This window comes from Labrus bergylta, chromosome 6, assembly GCF_963930695.1.
Source record: "Labrus bergylta chromosome 6, fLabBer1.1, whole genome shotgun sequence".
In the NCBI taxonomy this organism is placed as follows: Eukaryota; Metazoa; Chordata; class Actinopteri; order Labriformes; family Labridae; genus Labrus; species Labrus bergylta.
The window spans coordinates 11,080,595-11,097,653 of record NC_089200.1 but is presented as its reverse complement, the minus strand read 5'-3'; the positions used below and the strand labels follow the sequence as shown (position 1 = coordinate 11,097,653).

The 17,059-nt window shown below is 41.2% G+C and overlaps 1 protein-coding gene across 2 annotated transcripts; it reads right to left on the bottom strand.

Moving 5' to 3' along the window:
* Nucleotides 1-2,571: 2,571 nt before the first annotated feature.
* mknk2b (MAPK interacting serine/threonine kinase 2b) lies at nucleotides 2,572-15,448 on the bottom strand. 2 transcript variants are annotated; one of them, XM_029281456.2, is made up of 14 exons: nucleotides 15,289-15,448; nucleotides 14,428-14,640; nucleotides 13,842-13,932; nucleotides 13,595-13,714; nucleotides 13,420-13,517; nucleotides 10,937-11,016; nucleotides 10,751-10,824; nucleotides 10,463-10,567; nucleotides 10,182-10,237; nucleotides 9,911-10,006; nucleotides 6,268-6,462; nucleotides 5,972-6,136; nucleotides 5,819-5,859; nucleotides 2,572-5,712 (listed from the first exon to the last, which is right to left on the bottom strand). In XM_029281456.2, exons 2-14 carry the CDS (start codon nucleotides 14,476-14,478, stop codon nucleotides 5,439-5,441), a joined length of 1,446 nt encoding a protein of 481 aa, XP_029137289.2. In that variant the 5' UTR covers nucleotides 14,479-14,640; nucleotides 15,289-15,448; the 3' UTR covers nucleotides 2,572-5,438. The 2 variants fall into 2 exon arrangements, with proteins under 2 accessions (XP_029137289.2, XP_020511606.1); XM_020655950.3 differs by having other exon boundaries at nucleotides 13,595-13,696.
* Between the last annotated feature and the right edge of the window lie 1,611 nt (nucleotides 15,449-17,059).

Below are 17,059 nucleotides of genomic sequence, written 5' to 3'. Positions count from 1 at the left end.
GGTTCAGGGTCCTGATGCATGCTGGCTCCCAATGGAAAGCAGGTAACTTAATTTCTTTGAAAAAAATGAAGTTTGTTTTGTTCATTTATGATTTTTTTATTCCTCAAATGTTTATAGTTTTCCTATTTCATTAAGATATGAAGCGACAATATTGCACTCATTTCTGTGAGAAGAGTAACAATGAGTTATTAAATAATTAGATCTGAATTATAATAAATCTTTCAATGTATACCGGAATAATTTAAGTTTTTTATTAATCATTAAGTCAACAGTATTTTTCTAGTATTCTCACAAAACATTTTAATGTACTTAGTGCAGACGGAAAAAAAAATAACTTGACCCATTTCAGGTTTTGAGAATTTGATCTCATGACTTTTAATCTCATGACCAGCAGTTCACACGAAGAGGATTTGTTTCCCTCCTCTGTTGTAACAGGGAAAGTACAACATTAAAGTTAGTTCTAGCAATTTCTGTTTGCAACATTATCCACTGCATCTTTATGACATATGTCTTAAAAATCGGTAATGGAGAAGTCAAAAAAAAAAGAGTAAAAACCACACATGAAACAAACACGAAAGGATGGTACCATTGTACGGAAAGTTATTTGGTGTTATCAGCAAAACCTTCTTGATGTATTAAATGCAATCCTAAGTAATCTTGTAGCATGACATTTCAGAGAGTATATTCTTCATTGCATACAAAAGGAATGAATTAGTTTCTCTCAAATAGTAAAAACCAAAACATTTTAGAAACATGTTTTTCAGGGGAGTTGATGAAGTACTTTTACTCACTAGTAAATGTAGTAGTTATCATCATGATAACTGTGGCTTAGTGGTTGAGTCTGTTGCCTTTTACCGGAAGCTGCTGCAGCCACAATGTCAAAACTGTAAAAACATTTCTCTCAAGTAAATGAAGCCATCTGTTACCTACTTACCCATCATGTTCATTCAGCATCTTTTCCTCACCACTGCACTGTTGTCTTATTTGTTTAGTGCCAATGTTTAATGTTATTCTAAAGGAAGGAGAGCACTGTTTATCAAAGTCAAATTCCCTGTATGTCTTAAGATTTCCTAGCTAATAAAGCGGACTCTGATTCACATTTCTGGGAACTGAACCCCAAACTGTTCCCACTGCTAAATTGACTGATTAGTACTGTGGGGCCGTTGGGGACTTTTACGTAGCAGCCTCTGTCATCAGTGTGTGAGTGTGGACTGTAAACTTCGCTTTGAGAAGTCCATTTACCATTTCATCAGTATTACTAAATACAGAAGAGGTTGATGTAAAAGCTCCACTAGGGGGAGACAAACACCTGATATTTCTCAACCATCTCTGCAGCTTGCACAGAAAACTTGCTGCTGTTGCATCATTTAATTTCCTCTTCTGCCTTATGACGCCAACAATGCTGAAATAGAAATTACGCAATGCATTTCTTTTTTTTTTGTTCTTGCAAGTTCAAAATTAAATGGGGAAGACTTTAAGAATGATTAATCCATAAATTATAAGTATTATGATTGTGATAAATGAATACACATCAGAGAATATTTGAAGTTACACAAGTTAGGGCTTCCCTGTATTTGTATGTAAATTTAAAGGACTGTTATTCAGGTAATACAAGACATCAGGAGAGGACATCTTACAATTTTAGATGGACATTTCCTTTACTTTTCATGGACTAAATGATGAAGTGAGATGTAAATAATACACTCACTACCAATAATGAAAGGACAGTTACTGAGTATTTATTTACATTAAAATGACATTATCCATCCCTGAGATTGTACTGTTGATTTTTATGTTTTGAAGAAGTAAAAAAGGGGAAGAGATTTGTATTTAGTTTTGTTGTTGTTTTTCTTGAATTGCTCCTTTTAAATCATGAAATGTGTTTAGGCAGTGTATTCTGTGTGTTGTTATTTTGTAATGAGTGAGAAAATAAATTAAATGATCATCTATCCTATTTTTTTTTTGTCTGCTCTTTTGCTATTAATTTCTCTGGAACATGACATCAACTTTTGTCCAAACCCACATCCCTCATTCTGTGTGTGTGCAGCTGATTTTAACCTGATGACAGGTCCCAACTTGCAGCGCTGTCGGTATGATGCACCAGCAGTTTTGTTAATTTAGCATAATTGGTGTGGTTTTATTTCCAGGAAGATCATGAGGTGGTTCACTGAGCTGCTGCAGCTCTTGCAGCAGGTTGCGTCAGTCTCGTCAGATCAGCCCTGTGGAGCTGTGAGGAGGCCCCCCCCCCCCCACTCGTCATATCGCAGCAGCAGCAGCTCTCAGCATGACTAATGCAAGGTGAAACAAGTCACATTTCTGTGTGTGTGTGTGTGTGTGGAGACAACTGCTCATATTCACCAACAACCAAGGACACGTGACAAGTCAGCTCAGGTATCAGGGAGTGTAACTGATAAAGGGGATTTAAAGCAGGGAATCAGATGAAGCTGCGTTAGCCTTGGCCACAAGATAACACTGCTGGTTAATATAAAACTAGAGATACCAGGGGACATGTTTTGCCTTAACTGTTTAACTAAACATGAAAACATTTACAGTAAATGACAGAAGACTGAGTGTAGGTCAAAGCATTTTATTGCATTTTTTTTTTTTAGAAAAACAATACAAAATTCTGTTGCAACTGTCATAGCTGTTGCTTTGAGTGAACTGCAATCATTCACATGGTACAGTAAAGTGCTTATTTTAAATCAAAATATCTTTATGTATTTTAAAGGATGTATTTATTTCAAATTTCCTCCCATATACACAATGGGGTTGGGGGATGGGGCGTGGTTCAGACAGTGTTAATCAGATCTGTCATCTCAAAAAAAAAGAAAGAAAAGAAATGGACAGAATAACCCCACACCATGTCCATGACACAAACTATAAAACATTTGATCAATGTTGCTGGATTGTAAATGCTTTTGCCTGTGGGCTACATTCAAATTGTGGGGAGGATGATGAAGAACTGTCCATTTGAATGAATGAATCACTGAATTTCTACACGTCCTTACTTCAAAATGACTGACAATATAAAAATTGCGAGGCTTAGAGATATCATTTTGTCCCCTTCCCCCCCCCCCCCAGTAAAAGGCAGTATTTAAATCCACTGCCATGTGACAAAATAGAAATGGTCATGACCAAGAAAACTCTACACCATTAAGGATATGACAGAGTATGGCCAAAGTCTGTGCGCTTTTGAGTATCCAACCCTAACAAAAAGTAGGGACTCACTTGTCTGATGCTCAAAAGGGAGAAAAAGGCAGAATACTGAACTGTATTGGTAATTCAAAAACCCCAGGATTGCCTTGGTCATCAGCCTTATGCTTCGACATTACTGATAGCAAAGTAGTTTCCCAAGTGGAGAAGAAAACAGCTGCATACACAAATTCAAGTAAGTCTTATTATAAGACATAAACCCCATAGCTATGCATCTGTAGAAAAGGTATTTCAGAACTATTACAGTGTCCTATTATCAGCATAATGGGTCCTTTGACACCAAGGGAGCCACTTTGTAGAGAGTACCGTCGCTGCAGTGCTGGCAACAGGACGTGGACAATCAGAAGTCCCCACTTCTCACTGCCAGGTGATGATCACATGTTCAATATCATGACTTGAACCGTCTTTGGTGAAATGGCTACAGTGTTGTGAGACCTCATCACCAAGTCCATTACCTGTCAGCTTCAGATGAGCTTAATGAACTTAATCTGAACAAAAAAAAACAAAACAAGATTATTGCCAACTCTTGTACATAAAAACTAAAAACTTGCCTTCGCTGGGCATGAACGCTCCAGATCAACTTTACTTCCCACCTCACCTTGAACACAACATACTCTGAACTTTTAAAAACACAAAACATAAAAAAATAATAAAGGAAAACAACCGGTGTTTCACCTGAACTGAACAGCACCTGCATGAAAATCACCATGTAGAAAAAAAAAAAAAAAAAAGCTTATCAACAGCTATATAAAAGAAAAAAGGGGACAAGAAATCAGTGTGGCACATTGACATGGAGTTTTCAAACAAGAAAATTAAGTAAACTTAATACAGCTACACGTCCGTGGAAGACTTTTTTTTTTTTTTTTTTCCTCTTTTTGTGGAATGTTTTTCCTTTTTTAATAATTTTTTTTTTTTTAAGTCTTACCTGCCTCTTCATTTGTAATGAGATCATTATTTTTAGAAAAGGGTCAACTAATCAAAAACAAGACAAAAAAAAAAAAAAAGATGGTCCAAAAAAAATGTATTCAATCAATCATTGACATTTGGGTCACCTTGGCCAAAATGTGCTTCTCAAACCCCCTGAGACGAGTTCTAGCCTTTACTGCCAAAATATTCAAGGTTTAATCTAATGCATAACTTGACTTGCAGATGTATAAAAAAAGAAAAATACAAGTTCTGGTTGTAGCAGGGGACATGTCATGAATTATTTTCAATGAAAGCAACACTGACCCAGTTTAGCTTGAAGAAATTTAACATGAGCTTATATGAACATACTGAATATATACGTACTTCAGAGCAGGGTCAGATGTCCAATTTTGGGATTACCCTGCTTCATGTATTAAGTGCAGTAGTTTAACTCAATACTATTATACTTGCCCAATGATGGCATATAAACACTAAAAAGTGTGGCCAAAGTTAATTTGGAATACATGTTCATAAAATAAACTATGAATGGGTGTACTGACAAACATTCCATGCTCTATCTAGGAGCAGTAAGTGCATGGCCACCAAGCTAGATCTGGCTTGTTTAATCTCAGACATTTCCAGAAGAGGCTCAGTGTTAAGGAATTAATCTTAAATTGAAAAAAAAAAAAAAATCTTTGAAGTCTCCAGCCACAAAGTGGAACACACCAGGCACGGACAGCATTGGCTTACAGCCCTTCCAAACCCTCATACTGAATCCCTTGGAGACAGAAACAGCCTTTCCCTTGGCATATTGCATAAGCTTGTACGTATCTGCAGAGGGGCCATTCATGCATATACATACAGGCGAAGAGAACATTCCAGATAACTTAATTCACAGTGGATCCAGTTGTAACGTGGGAGCAGCACAACAGGTAGTCCTTTGGTGTCTGAGCTTAGTCTTGAACGATGCGTGTTTGGATTTCTTTTGAACTGAGTTTCATGGAAAAAAGAAAATAACTTTCCTTTCTCCCTCCCGAATCATGAACTGACCCTCCTCCCAAACCCTGACATGCTCATGTGTGTTTGCTATAAGCTGGCCCTGGGCTGATGTGCTTCAGAAGTGCTGCAGAAAGGCAGAAGGCATTTAGAGAAAGGGATGCGTGCTGCATCGCCCTTTACAGCGAGGCAAGAGAGCCTGAATGGCAGAGGAACCAAGACCAGCTAGAGTCAGGAAGAAGGGCCAGAAGTGGAGAGGGAGAGTCTCAGGGCTGTCCAGACATTAATCTTAACGGAAGGTCGGAGGTCAGGGTTGACAGAGTTCAGGCACAGTCTCCCACAATAACAAGAGGAGCCAAGAGCTGTCGCAGCTCTGCAGCAGAGACGGGCCCTCCGTTAGGCTGGTTGCTCAGCTGCCTACGCCGGGCCAGCTTAGAGTTGGAAGGAGGAGAGAGGCGCATAGAAGAGCCAGTAGCGGTAACAACAAAGGGGACTTCCTGCTGCTGCTGGTCTTCAATGCCATCCTGTTCAGCCAGCTGCCGGTTCACAGCCATGGCTTTGCCAGCGAAGAAAGTCAGATCCCTGGCATTGCTGGTTCTGTTGGACAAAAGCAGAGAAAGTCAGTTTAATTCAGTACAAGTCACAAATATCTTAGGCTCAAGTATCCTGAAGAACGCAGGATATTGGATTAACATTCTCTCACCTTTGATGCAAGATTGATGTTGGCAAAGTGTCAAATGCACCCTGAATTTAAAAAAAAGAAAAGAAGAAGATTAATCAGAAGCTCAAACTTTTGATAGACATACAAAATGTTTTTAAAAGACATTTAGAAGAGGCTTGATGGCTTTAAACCTACCCCCTGCACCCAGGGGTGCCGCAGAACCTGGCTGGCACTCAGGCGGTTTTTGGCATCTCGAACCAGAAGTTTGGATATGAGGTCTTTGGCACTTGAGGAGATGTGAGCCCAGTCTTTCTCTGGAAACTCGTATTTTCCTTCCTGAATACTCTCAAACAAAGTGTTCTAGAAGTGTATAGAAAAATATTTACCATTAGTTACAGACCTGGCGAGAAAGTGTTAATTGTTTCTATTCAAAAATGTTTTACACAAGATGGAGGCAAGCAGAAGAGTTTAGTGGATGTGTCAAATAATACCTGGCAGGTGTGGCAGGGTTCCCCTAATTCCCATCCACAGTCACCACCACAGCGGCCTACAAAGGGTGGGTAGCCACTTAGCATGATGTAGAGGATGACTCCAAGACTCCACAGGTCACAGCGCTTGTCGTAAATTGTGGCCTCCTCACTGAAAGCTTCAACCACCTCAGGTGCCATGTACTCTGCCGAGCCACACTGTAAGACAAAGAAGAAAAATATATGATTTTTCTGTCACAGGGACGAGCAGAAGAAGAGACTGGCAGAAAGAAAAGGGTCAAGAGAAAGACAAGCTTGTTTGAGCTGCAGCCCACATTCTTCAGCTCAGCTGATACCTCGTGGTGGGAGCACTAAAGCCTGGGGCCCACTCTAGGGCTGTGTGGTGGTGGTGGTGGGTGTATATGTGACAGTCACATGCTTATCTGCAGTGATGGGTTCATTTAAAATGCCTTGTATACAGCTTTTCTCAATGCCCTGGGGACAGCTAAGTAGGAACATAGTGTACAATTAGGTATCAGGGATGGAGGAGGGAGGGTTGTGCTTTAAAGAAGCAGGTCGGTTTGGTTAGGCAGCAGCAGCAGTAAGTCAAGGCTTTGACCATTCAGCTGTCGACAAGCCAGGCAGATTGGGCTGAGGGCAATGACAGGCCTAGTTCTGACTGTGCCTTGTTATGTAGCTAGGAGAGAAATTGGGCCAAACACTGAGCATGGAAAAGAGGATTGGGTTGTCCTGCAACGCCCGAGACTTGGCTTAGCCCTCATCAGTTACATAACTTGGAAACACAAACACCAAAGGCTGTTTTAATACTAAGGGAACAGAAAAGAGGAGCAGGTCACTAGTTCACCTAAGAAATTAAGATATTTGTGGGTAAGACATTACACCATCGCCAAATTCTTTTATGGTCTAATGACTATTGAAAAGATGTGTTTTGATTCTATAAATTTAAGCCACTGCTTTTCTATTTAAATCACATCATCTAGAAATCTCAGAAGCTGTTTATCCACCCTAAACACATTTTTGTTTTTAAGTCTTTGTTCCACATGAGACCTTAACAGACCATTCTGGCCTATATCCTTTCTTCCATCTGTGGGCAAGCATGTTTATGTTGAGCAGGGCTCTATTGTGTACCAGTACCACATCCCAGCTGTCTCCTAGCTCCTCCTTTCAGCCTGCTGCACCCTTATGTAATGAAATTTGCTGCACAGGAATCTAGTCCCAGACAAAGCTGCCTCTATTGGAGAGAAAAAAAACCCAACCCCCACGCTGCCACCAACAAAATCATGTCTGGGGCGACTGCCTCCACAGACAAGCCCCCAGGATTCAGGCCAAATGCAGCTGCAAAAAGAAATGGGCATACAATATATTTTGCGTGCCATGGTACAGTGAAACTATGTGCTTTTAAGGTTAATCCATTTTCAAAAAACGAGCCACAAATTGCACACCAACCAGTATCAACATAACCAGTACAAGACTGTTTCAGCTACCAGAAATCACAGACCATTCTGCTTGTACTGCTGCTGATCTGAATCAGTCACATCCTCTTCAATACTTCCAGTAAGAAGCATAGATAGTTGCCAATCAGCTGATGTTAGTTACTGCAGGATATGTTGGTATCATAACCTGGGGCTTTCCTGAAGCCATGTGACTAGTCAGGCCATATTGACACCACTGATGACATACACCGCCGTCTGTAAACTGATGACAGGATTATGTGGAGAGGCTGTAAAAGATGTGGGGGGGAAAAAACCTTGTACTGTCGCCATGCAGCTGCACCTGCGACAGTAAAATAATGTCGGCAGATCTTTTTTTTTTTATTATTAAATGTTTAAGTGTTGTGTCTTCATGTTGCACCTTCTCTCAATTCCATTTCTAAGTGCAGCACATGAACCATAACATTTGGGACTAATTTCATGCCAAGCTGAAAGACAGGCTGCTTCATGTGCAGCTTTCTTTGTAGACTAATATGAACTTTTTCCTGGAAAGGCCCCTTTGCTTTTCCACGAGTTCCTGACGTTCAGGATTTTACAAGAGAGCACGCAAAAAAAACATCCACGGTAAACTTTAATCAGGCCTTAGATAAAGTTTATTAAACCCTTTCAGCGTGATCAGTAACATAACAAAACATTTAAAGCACACAATAGTGTGCAACAGCAACTCTGGGCAAAGTGGGGGCAGGGAGAGACTGCCAATAGCACGATGAAAATCAGATAACATTGTTCTTGTGATCATGGCAAAGAAAACAAGCCAGAGCGCATGAGCAGGCTGAGTCTTTGTCCCTCCCAGTTACCCTCCCCCTCCCACGGGTCTAGCCAATCACATCTCAGTTGCTAGGTATACGGGCAAAGAGTACATTTCTAGAACAAGCCTTATGCACAGCCTTTGTATAAAGAACATAATGAAAGCGCAGACCAGCACAAGCGCGGTTGGGGCCACTGGGCGGAGACTAAGAAGAAAGCTTGTGTGGATGTTTTTCTCATACCACAGAGAGAAAAGGAAAATAAGCAAGAGTTAGTGTGCTTTGGTTTCAATGTTACATCTTTATGCAACAGGAAACGGCCTTGTTGAAGTCACATTGTATTCCCTGCAGCCATAATCAACCACCAAGGTTATAACATTGCTTCTTATCCTCAGGCTTAAAGCAAAATGTCAATGGAAGACAAGTTTATCTCAAGGCCTGTTGGAAATAAACTTCTCACACAACTGAAGTTGTTATAAAATGCAAGGATGGAGGATACATAAATAAGAACCAGGCAAAGTAATACTTGCAGCCCACCACATTAAACATCCATAGTTGCTCAGGCCCAACATAAACCATGTAGACTAAACATGAGGCCTCTCGGTCCTCTTTCAGGGATGGGCTCTCTACCCATTCTTTCTCTCAAAAGGAAGATGAAGTTACCAGTGGTGAAAACCCCCACCCACACTTACATTCCTGCAGACTAAACTTCAATCCTTCACCTGCTCTGGTCCATCCATCCATCCAGACCCTCAGACAACAAGCAGAAGGGGTATTTGTTGACACAAGTAGAAAGCTTGCCAATTCCTCTTTACCCCTCCACTTTGAGGTTTCTAGGGTCCAGCACAGTGTTCAGAGAATTAGTTTTGTGTTGTGACGGCAGCAGAGTGTTAACCAATCGTAACCCCAAACAGTCACTGGTCTCAATGTTTGGACTGATAAGCAACAGGACGTTGACGTTAAACTGAGGCATATCTTTGCAAGTGTTTCTGCATGATAAGAAAAGGTTAATTCTACCAGACAGGGGCAATCAGGAAGCAATACAAGTTATTGTCGAGAGCCTGCCCAACACTGAACTATGTTAACCTCAAAACAACATTTACTAACCAATCAGCAAGCTGTCATGGCGCTCACACCACTCAGAATTGCCCAATAACAAGATAGTCTCTTCGTCTTGATAAAGAAATTGTTTTACAGCCTGAAAACACCCAGCTTATCCAAGAGATGACAACCCCCCCCCCCCCTACAGTGACGTGACCAAGACTGCATGACAGATTCATCTCTCCCTGGTTCTCAATAGCAATACTCATACTGCATTTAAAACCGCCCATCCATGTTCCCTTTCATAAAATGGTAGACCAAACTGTTAAGCAAAAAAAAAAGACAGGTACAATCTACAACTGGACTTACAGGAGTAAGGAGCTCAGGGGTGGAGATGGGTGAGCTGTCACTGTTCAGCTTGATCCCACTGCCCAAGTCAAAGTCACAGATCTTGACTGGGGAAATCTGAAGGAAAAAAAAAAAGTGAGTTAATTTTTTTTTTTTTTTTTTACAGGCCTCTATTCATTCATGATGAGATTTCCGTTATCACAGTTTATATCATCATCTGAGAATTACTTAATTAGTCAAGTTTGTTGCCATTTTAAATAATTAGGCTCGAAAATGTTAGTAGTAAGCTCACCTTGTCGGCACTCTTGCAGAGAATGTTTTCAGGCTTCAGGTCTCTGTGTGCCATTCCTAGCAAATAGAAGAAAGGCAATCAGTTTCTGTTTTGTCTAGAGATTTGACAACTATGCCTGGAGAAAGGAAAATGTATAACACCATATTCAAAAAAAATGTGAAAAGATTATTGTGTCTCTTGGCTAATTCTTAAAATAAATTGCCATGTTCATACCCTCAGGCTTTTCCTATTTTGGTTATCATGTAACAAAATTTCTCAACATTTTGTACAAGTGGTCTTACCCTTGTTGTGCAAGAAATCTAGAGCGCTGGCAATGTCCTGCACGACCACACTGGCTTCCTGCTCACTGAAGTACCGTCTCTTGTGAATGTGCGCCAAGATTGACCCTAATGGATGGGTGGAAAAAGAGTATCTGCTTTATTTACAAGCACAAAGCACAGAATGAAAGCCTTCCCACACACATATACAACAGGCCACACAAGAGACTGGACATAAGCATTACCAGAATTTTTGAAAAATAAACAATGGGATGTGATGCAGTCATCCTGTATCAGCTATAATTTACTCACCTCCCCTGAGCTTTTCAAACACCAGGTAGAATTTATCTTCCTCTTCAAAGAACTCCACCAGCTCCAGTATGTTACTGCAGAAAAGAACCAGGAGCAGAATGAGCCAGTGGTAACAGAGTTAAATAGTACTGTCTCCATCCAGTCATCAGGTGGCATTACTTCAGTTGAACATAAACAGGACATTACCTGTGGCCCTGGCACTGGTAGAGCATCTCAACCTCACGGAAGACACGACTGCGGCTGTGACCTGGTCTTTTCTCAATGATCTGGAGCAAAACAAAATAATGCTTTAATAACAACATCTAAAATTAGTCTCTAAAAAGCAGGAGAATAGACAACGATTCTAAACTGAACCCATCTGCTCGAGATGATACATGGGTGAAGGCATTCCGCTGAAACTAAACACACACAAAAAAAAAAAAAAAAACACACAACTGGTTGCGTTTACTGTATGTGGTATTGCACCAATTCCCTATACAGAGCCCTATAACTGGTATCCTTTCAGACCTTCATTTTTCTGTCTTCCCTACCTCTATCCCACCCTGTGACACATTTGTCAAGATAGTTTTAACCTACTTTCTCTGCAGCAAGCCAAAGTAATGACAGAACAGAATGAAAATGACACAAGTCACAGCAGCTTTAAATTTAGACTTCATGTGTGACCCATATTTATATCCCAAGAGCTCTGAAGGAGCCACAAGTGTTCCTTTCAACCTCCCATGAACTTATCCAAAACTGTTTACGATAACAAAAAATAGGCTCTATATATATAACTTAGTGATGCCTGGAACTAAACCACTAAGGGGCCACCAGCTGCACGATGCTTTGCCAAGAGAGAGAAAGAATGATAGACTGCTGACACCAGAGCAAAAAAGGCCTGAATTTTCCAGCCCTGGTTGGTTATTGTCTGCTTGTGAGGTTGTGCATGTTTTTCTTCCTGCTAGCTGGATTACAGTTGCCATTGAAGCTCAGTGGGGCCAGAGTTTCAGTATGTGTCTAGGATTAATGAACAGACAAGAGGCCAGTGGGCAGTCCAAAGCCTCTGCACTGTTCCAGTCTGAGTCAGCAGCACAAACAGCCCCCTAAATCAGCTCACTTTCACCTGATCGCAACACAATCCTCACACCCTGATAAGCACACGTGTAGGTTCAACATAAACGTGCAAATCGTGACTAAATGCATTATCAACATGATAAGTGGAAGTGGGTCGACTGTTATTTGAGAGAGATTTATGGTTGTTTATCAAAAATCAAAGATCAGAATCACAACAGCATTCTGCAAAACAAGTTACGCTGCATGATCAATCATCAACTCAGTGTTGTGAAATAATAACTTTCGGGGGAAGTATTGTTTGGGAACCAAAACGTCAGAAAGGCATGCACTGCACGGCCGTCTGCCCTTCCTTGGTGTGCTTTGGCTTTTGTTGCTATTGCAACACAAGGAGCCCACACAACCCACCTCAGTCTGGAGGGGGAGGGGAGAGACAGGACATCTGGCAGGAGTAGTCTGAGCCCCCCTTCAACAGCTAAATGACCTCCCAATAACATGCGACCCCCATGCCTCCTCCGTACAGAACTGCAAAGTCTCAAGGGATCTACCAAACCAACCGGGGGTAAACAAAGCAACAGATCACAGAATACGTGTGCCAATGTCTCTTAAATATTAATGCTATGATATGGACACGTGCTCTATAGGGAACTAACCATTTTCCTCCAGCCTTTATTTAAATCGTTAAGGCTAAACTTCATAGAAATGAATATGAAGATAACAGAAAATAATGTGGACATTGCATGTCCCCATGACATTCTTGGTTTACTGTCAAGAACTCAAAGAAAAAACAAACCCCAGTTCTGCTTTTCTGCACATCAAAAAAAAACAAAAAAAACACAACGTTTTGTTCCCAGAAATGAGGAAATGAACATCACACATAGGAGCCAAAAAAGGAAGTCCCTTCAAGTCAAGACATGTACGCACAAGTCAACACCCATTTGGAGACGAAAAAGAAAAAGTTCAACAATACTGAGCGAGAAGCAGAACAAAGCAGTGTAAACACCCTGGGTCATAACTCTCACCCAGCGCCCCTCCTACCTCTCTCTCTGTGGGTTTTGTTTTGGCACAGTTAGCAGTACACAGTGTTCTCAGTAGGAGCGTCCCCTATAGGCAACAGGGGTAAAGGAAGGGGGTGGGTACATCCCTCCCAGCTCCCTGATTGGCTGAAAAACTACAAAAACAGTGAGGGGAAGGGTCTACTAACAGCAGCTAGTGTTGCACATCATCTGCAGCAGTAGCACCACTACAGAAAAGCCTGCAGACATCTGTTACAGAGCTGAAGTGTACGGAAAAAAAAGAAGCTTCCTGCCCCTGGGATCAGAACTTCCCTCAACGACACACATACCCTAAAACAGTGTTCTTCCATTAGACTGTTTAACAGCTCCTTCATGTACACAATCATTTTATAACTCAACCCATCCTGCAAAAGTGAATGAAGTCTGCAAAAAATACTACTCATTTAACACCAGGTCACTAGCCAAACAGGCAGATGGCATGAATTATTTGGACAACATTTGCAGACTTGTGAGAGGAGAACTGTCAGGACTCAGTTTATTATACTCATGTTTTCAAAAATATTCCATCAATTATCAAGTGTCTGAGTATGTCAGCTGGCTTACCTTCACAGCATACTCTTTATTGGTGATGAGGTTGATGCATGTTTGCACTCTGGCATAAGCGCCCTCTCCTAATACCTCTTCCTGCAGTCTGTAGACATCTGTGGCAGAGTTTAACAAGTTAGCGTTGCCAAATGTTATTCTGGGGCAGATTTTCAATAGTTACAACAGTTTTTACCCTCGAATCGCCCAGAGAAGCTGTCAGTTGCCCGGCAACGCTTCTTCTTCTTGTTTCTCTTCTTGGCATCGGGGATGTCGATAGGCTGGCTGGAAGGCATGTCTGGCAAAACAGGAGTGTCTACATTATTATGGGCCAACAAATGTTTTGGTTGATTTACCTTTTTATTTTAAACATGATTTAAAAAAAAAAAGCTGCATAAACAGATCTCTGAACTCTGTTCAAAATACTAAGTTAAAATACTCACCATGTCTTGGGGAGGAGTCAAAATTAAAAGACGAATCAATAAGATGGGATCCATTTTTGGTGAAGTCATCTGATGCAAAGGGATTTTGGCCCTAGGGAGTAATAGCAGAAAAGTGTTTGTTTAGATCAGTGACCTATTTAGTCGAGAGACTCAATTGTAGCCATAAATGATAAGATAATTTCTTATCTTCCTTCCTACAACCATAAACCACAACAGGATTAGTCAAGGGGCCATAGCTTTTACAAACAGCAATGATTGTCACAATCGCAGCCACAAAGGTAACAAATGCCACACAGACGTGCATCCTAACACAACACAAACAAATATTGCCTCATATGAATGCAAGAGGCAGACTTTCTGCAGCAACACCCAGTCGCCATCTAATGCAGTCACACTTTCATTAGCTGAACATACACGTGACACCAGGCCACACAGCACAATTTGTCAGACATAAAGATGTGGGAGAGCAACAGATGTGTTTATATTTAGCAAGATGATGCCCTCGGATACATGCGTACAGGGACTTCCCACAAGACAAGACATGAGCTCTACATATCCCCCCCTCCCCGTAACAAATCAAACTCACCTTGAAAGAGCGATGGAATCCAGTGACTTCGGGTATCTTATTTTGAACCATTTTTGCTTCGATTTTTGGGTGGATGAGCGGCGGATGCAGTGGTTTTAAATCTTGGGATATCAAATTCAACTTCTCCGAAACAGCAGGGTCGTTTCAGAGAGAGTCTCAGGTGATCACACTGCGCTGGATGGTCAGCTTGCTGCGGCGCTTTAAACGGGAGCCCTGCGGACAATTACAGAAACACACGCAGCGTTTACAAGCAGTCACTGAGATACACAAATACAAGCTATAGTTTGGTCCAAATAAATGAAACACTGAGAAAAAAAAAAATCACGAAGAGGGATTTTGATTTGGGAAAACACGGCTTGTTAACGGGATAATAAAAACAATCACAGTGCAGCAGCAGCCGCTAACTGCGACGCCGCCCACGTTCAAATCAACTTTTTTATCTTTTCAAGGCCATTTGAAGTTTTCGAGGATAATATACAGAATGAAACTCAACACAAACACTACATTACACTTTGGGCAAGCTAAGCATACGTGTCGAATAGCCAGGCTGTTTTCAGTAATGCGATGATGATGAAGGTAGCGGCGCCGCAGAGAAGCTAAGTTAGCATTAGCACGTCGCCCGAGTCCCAACACTGCCAACTCGCTGTTTTTTCTTAATTTATTGTATTTATTATTTCTCGATCACTTGACGCGACTCGACTGAATTAGACAACGGTTGGCGAAACTCTATCATAATGTAAAATGAATGTGGTAAAAAAAAAAAAAAACATAAAAAGCCCTCCTTAAAAACAACTAACACCGTCTAGGTAACAGTCAAGGTAACAGTCTAGGTAACAGTACAAAGCCGCTTCAGCTACTCACCCCGTTGTTGATTTTACAGCTCCAGTGTTAGCGTCGTTGTTTGACCCACTGCTTCACTAGCCGCAGAGGACGGTCGAGGGGGGGATACGCCAGATAGGATGAGCGTGGAAGGTGACAAACAAGCTGTGGTTTAGGTCTTTTTATAACCTCCCTGTTGACTCCTCCTTGTCTCCTCCCTCCTCAGGCAACTGCATCAACAGACCACAGACTAGAGGTATCACGTGCCTTCTAGAAACAGATACGTGGGCTGGGTTCCATTTCGTTTTGCGACGACATAAACGAATGGATTGTAGCCGCCAATCTTGTGTAAAAAAATACACCAATTAAGAGAAAAACACGAAGAGTTCGTCTCCCTTAGTGGGTTGAAACTGTTTGAGGGATTTCTTAACACGTTTCAGGGAAAGGTAATGGGAAAATGTTGTCACTACACACGAAATGGAACTCGGCCAGAGAGCTGTGTTGTATTACAGAGGTCCCACTTCAAGACGTATGGACGAGCGAAACGACGAGTACGTGCACATCGACACAATCGACCCCTACGGCTGTTTTGATGAAAGGGGAAACGTGCATGTGAATGGAGGTGGAGAGAGACAGGACATTATGTTGTCGGACCAGATCCTCCAGTTCAAACCATGACTTAGTTGAAATCATAATAAATGTTTCTGTATCTGTTAGCAGACGTCACAGCCAGATTATTCAGCTTTGTGCAATTCAATGCATACAAAAAGGAGTTCACGCAGACATACGCCACCCATGTGTCCCTTTCTGTGTCTGTGGAATTGAAACATTTGCATTTATAATGCCTTTAACGTTATTCTGAATGACCATGCCAGATGGGTGAAATTCCCCGTCTGAGTCACTACATGCACCGAGACTGGGTCAGAACACCTGCAGCTGTTGCAGCATTTCAGTAACAAACACAAATACACTGACTGACATGCTCATCTAGAAAACGTTTCAGTTGTTATTCTTCACGACAAATAAGAAATATATGCACTAAAATAGGCTACCAGTAAAGAGGTGTAAAAATGTAGGTCTACTTATTAAAAGTAAAAGTACCCCTGTTGATATATGATCTAGGTAGGTCTGCTGCAGTATTTTTCTGTTGAGGACGGAGACATCTCATCTCATCTCATCTCTTAATCTATAACAGAACATATTTTATACAATGATGTTCTTTTTGTGAGTTTGTCGGTCTTTGGTCTCCAAAGAAACCAGCAGACAGCCCATGTTTTTTTTTTTATCTTTGAGTAAAATGGGAATCAATAAAACAAGTAGTCCACAATGCTGAAGTTTTCACTGCTGGCCACAATTTAATAACAACTCCAGTTTACTCTTATTTTCATCTGATTGTAGTGATTCAAATGGAGTTGCTTTGGAAAAAGTAACTTATTCTGATACTTAACAATATTAGGACACAGATAATAATGCTGCAAAAACACGATAAGTCAATTACATAGAAGGTGAGCACAGTGGTCTTGCATCACCCACCCTTTGTGACGCGTGACAAGGCAGACACAGCACGTTTTGGAGCCTGTTGAGGAGGCTCTTCAGACAAACGTGTAGACGTCGTCTCATGGTTGTGATATCCTAGAACTCAGTTGATGCAGCAATGTGTGCACTTCTAACCCATCTGCTAATTGTGAGAAGCCAAAGCAATACTGGCACAGACATGACAAGTCCATAATTATATCCACAGGTATTTAGAGATCAACGGTATTTTGACAGAGACACTACACAGGATGGCAAAATCCTTTTTGAGATTACATAT

What these genes read in the sequence shown, in the direction of transcription:
- mknk2b (XM_029281456.2), bottom strand. Translation starts at nt 14,478, where the DNA reads ATGGTTCAAAATAAGATACCCGAAGTCACTGGATTCCATCGCTCTTTC. An exon ending in CCCCTGAGCTCCTTACTCCT is followed by an intron (nt 6,463 to 9,910) that starts GTAAGTCCAGTT and finishes TTTGTCTTACAG; the next exon opens with TGTGGCTCGGCAGAGTACAT. An exon ending in GGCACCCCTGGGTGCAGGGG is followed by an intron (nt 5,860 to 5,971) that starts GTAGGTTTAAAG and finishes TTTTAAATTCAG; the next exon opens with GGTGCATTTGACACTTTGCC.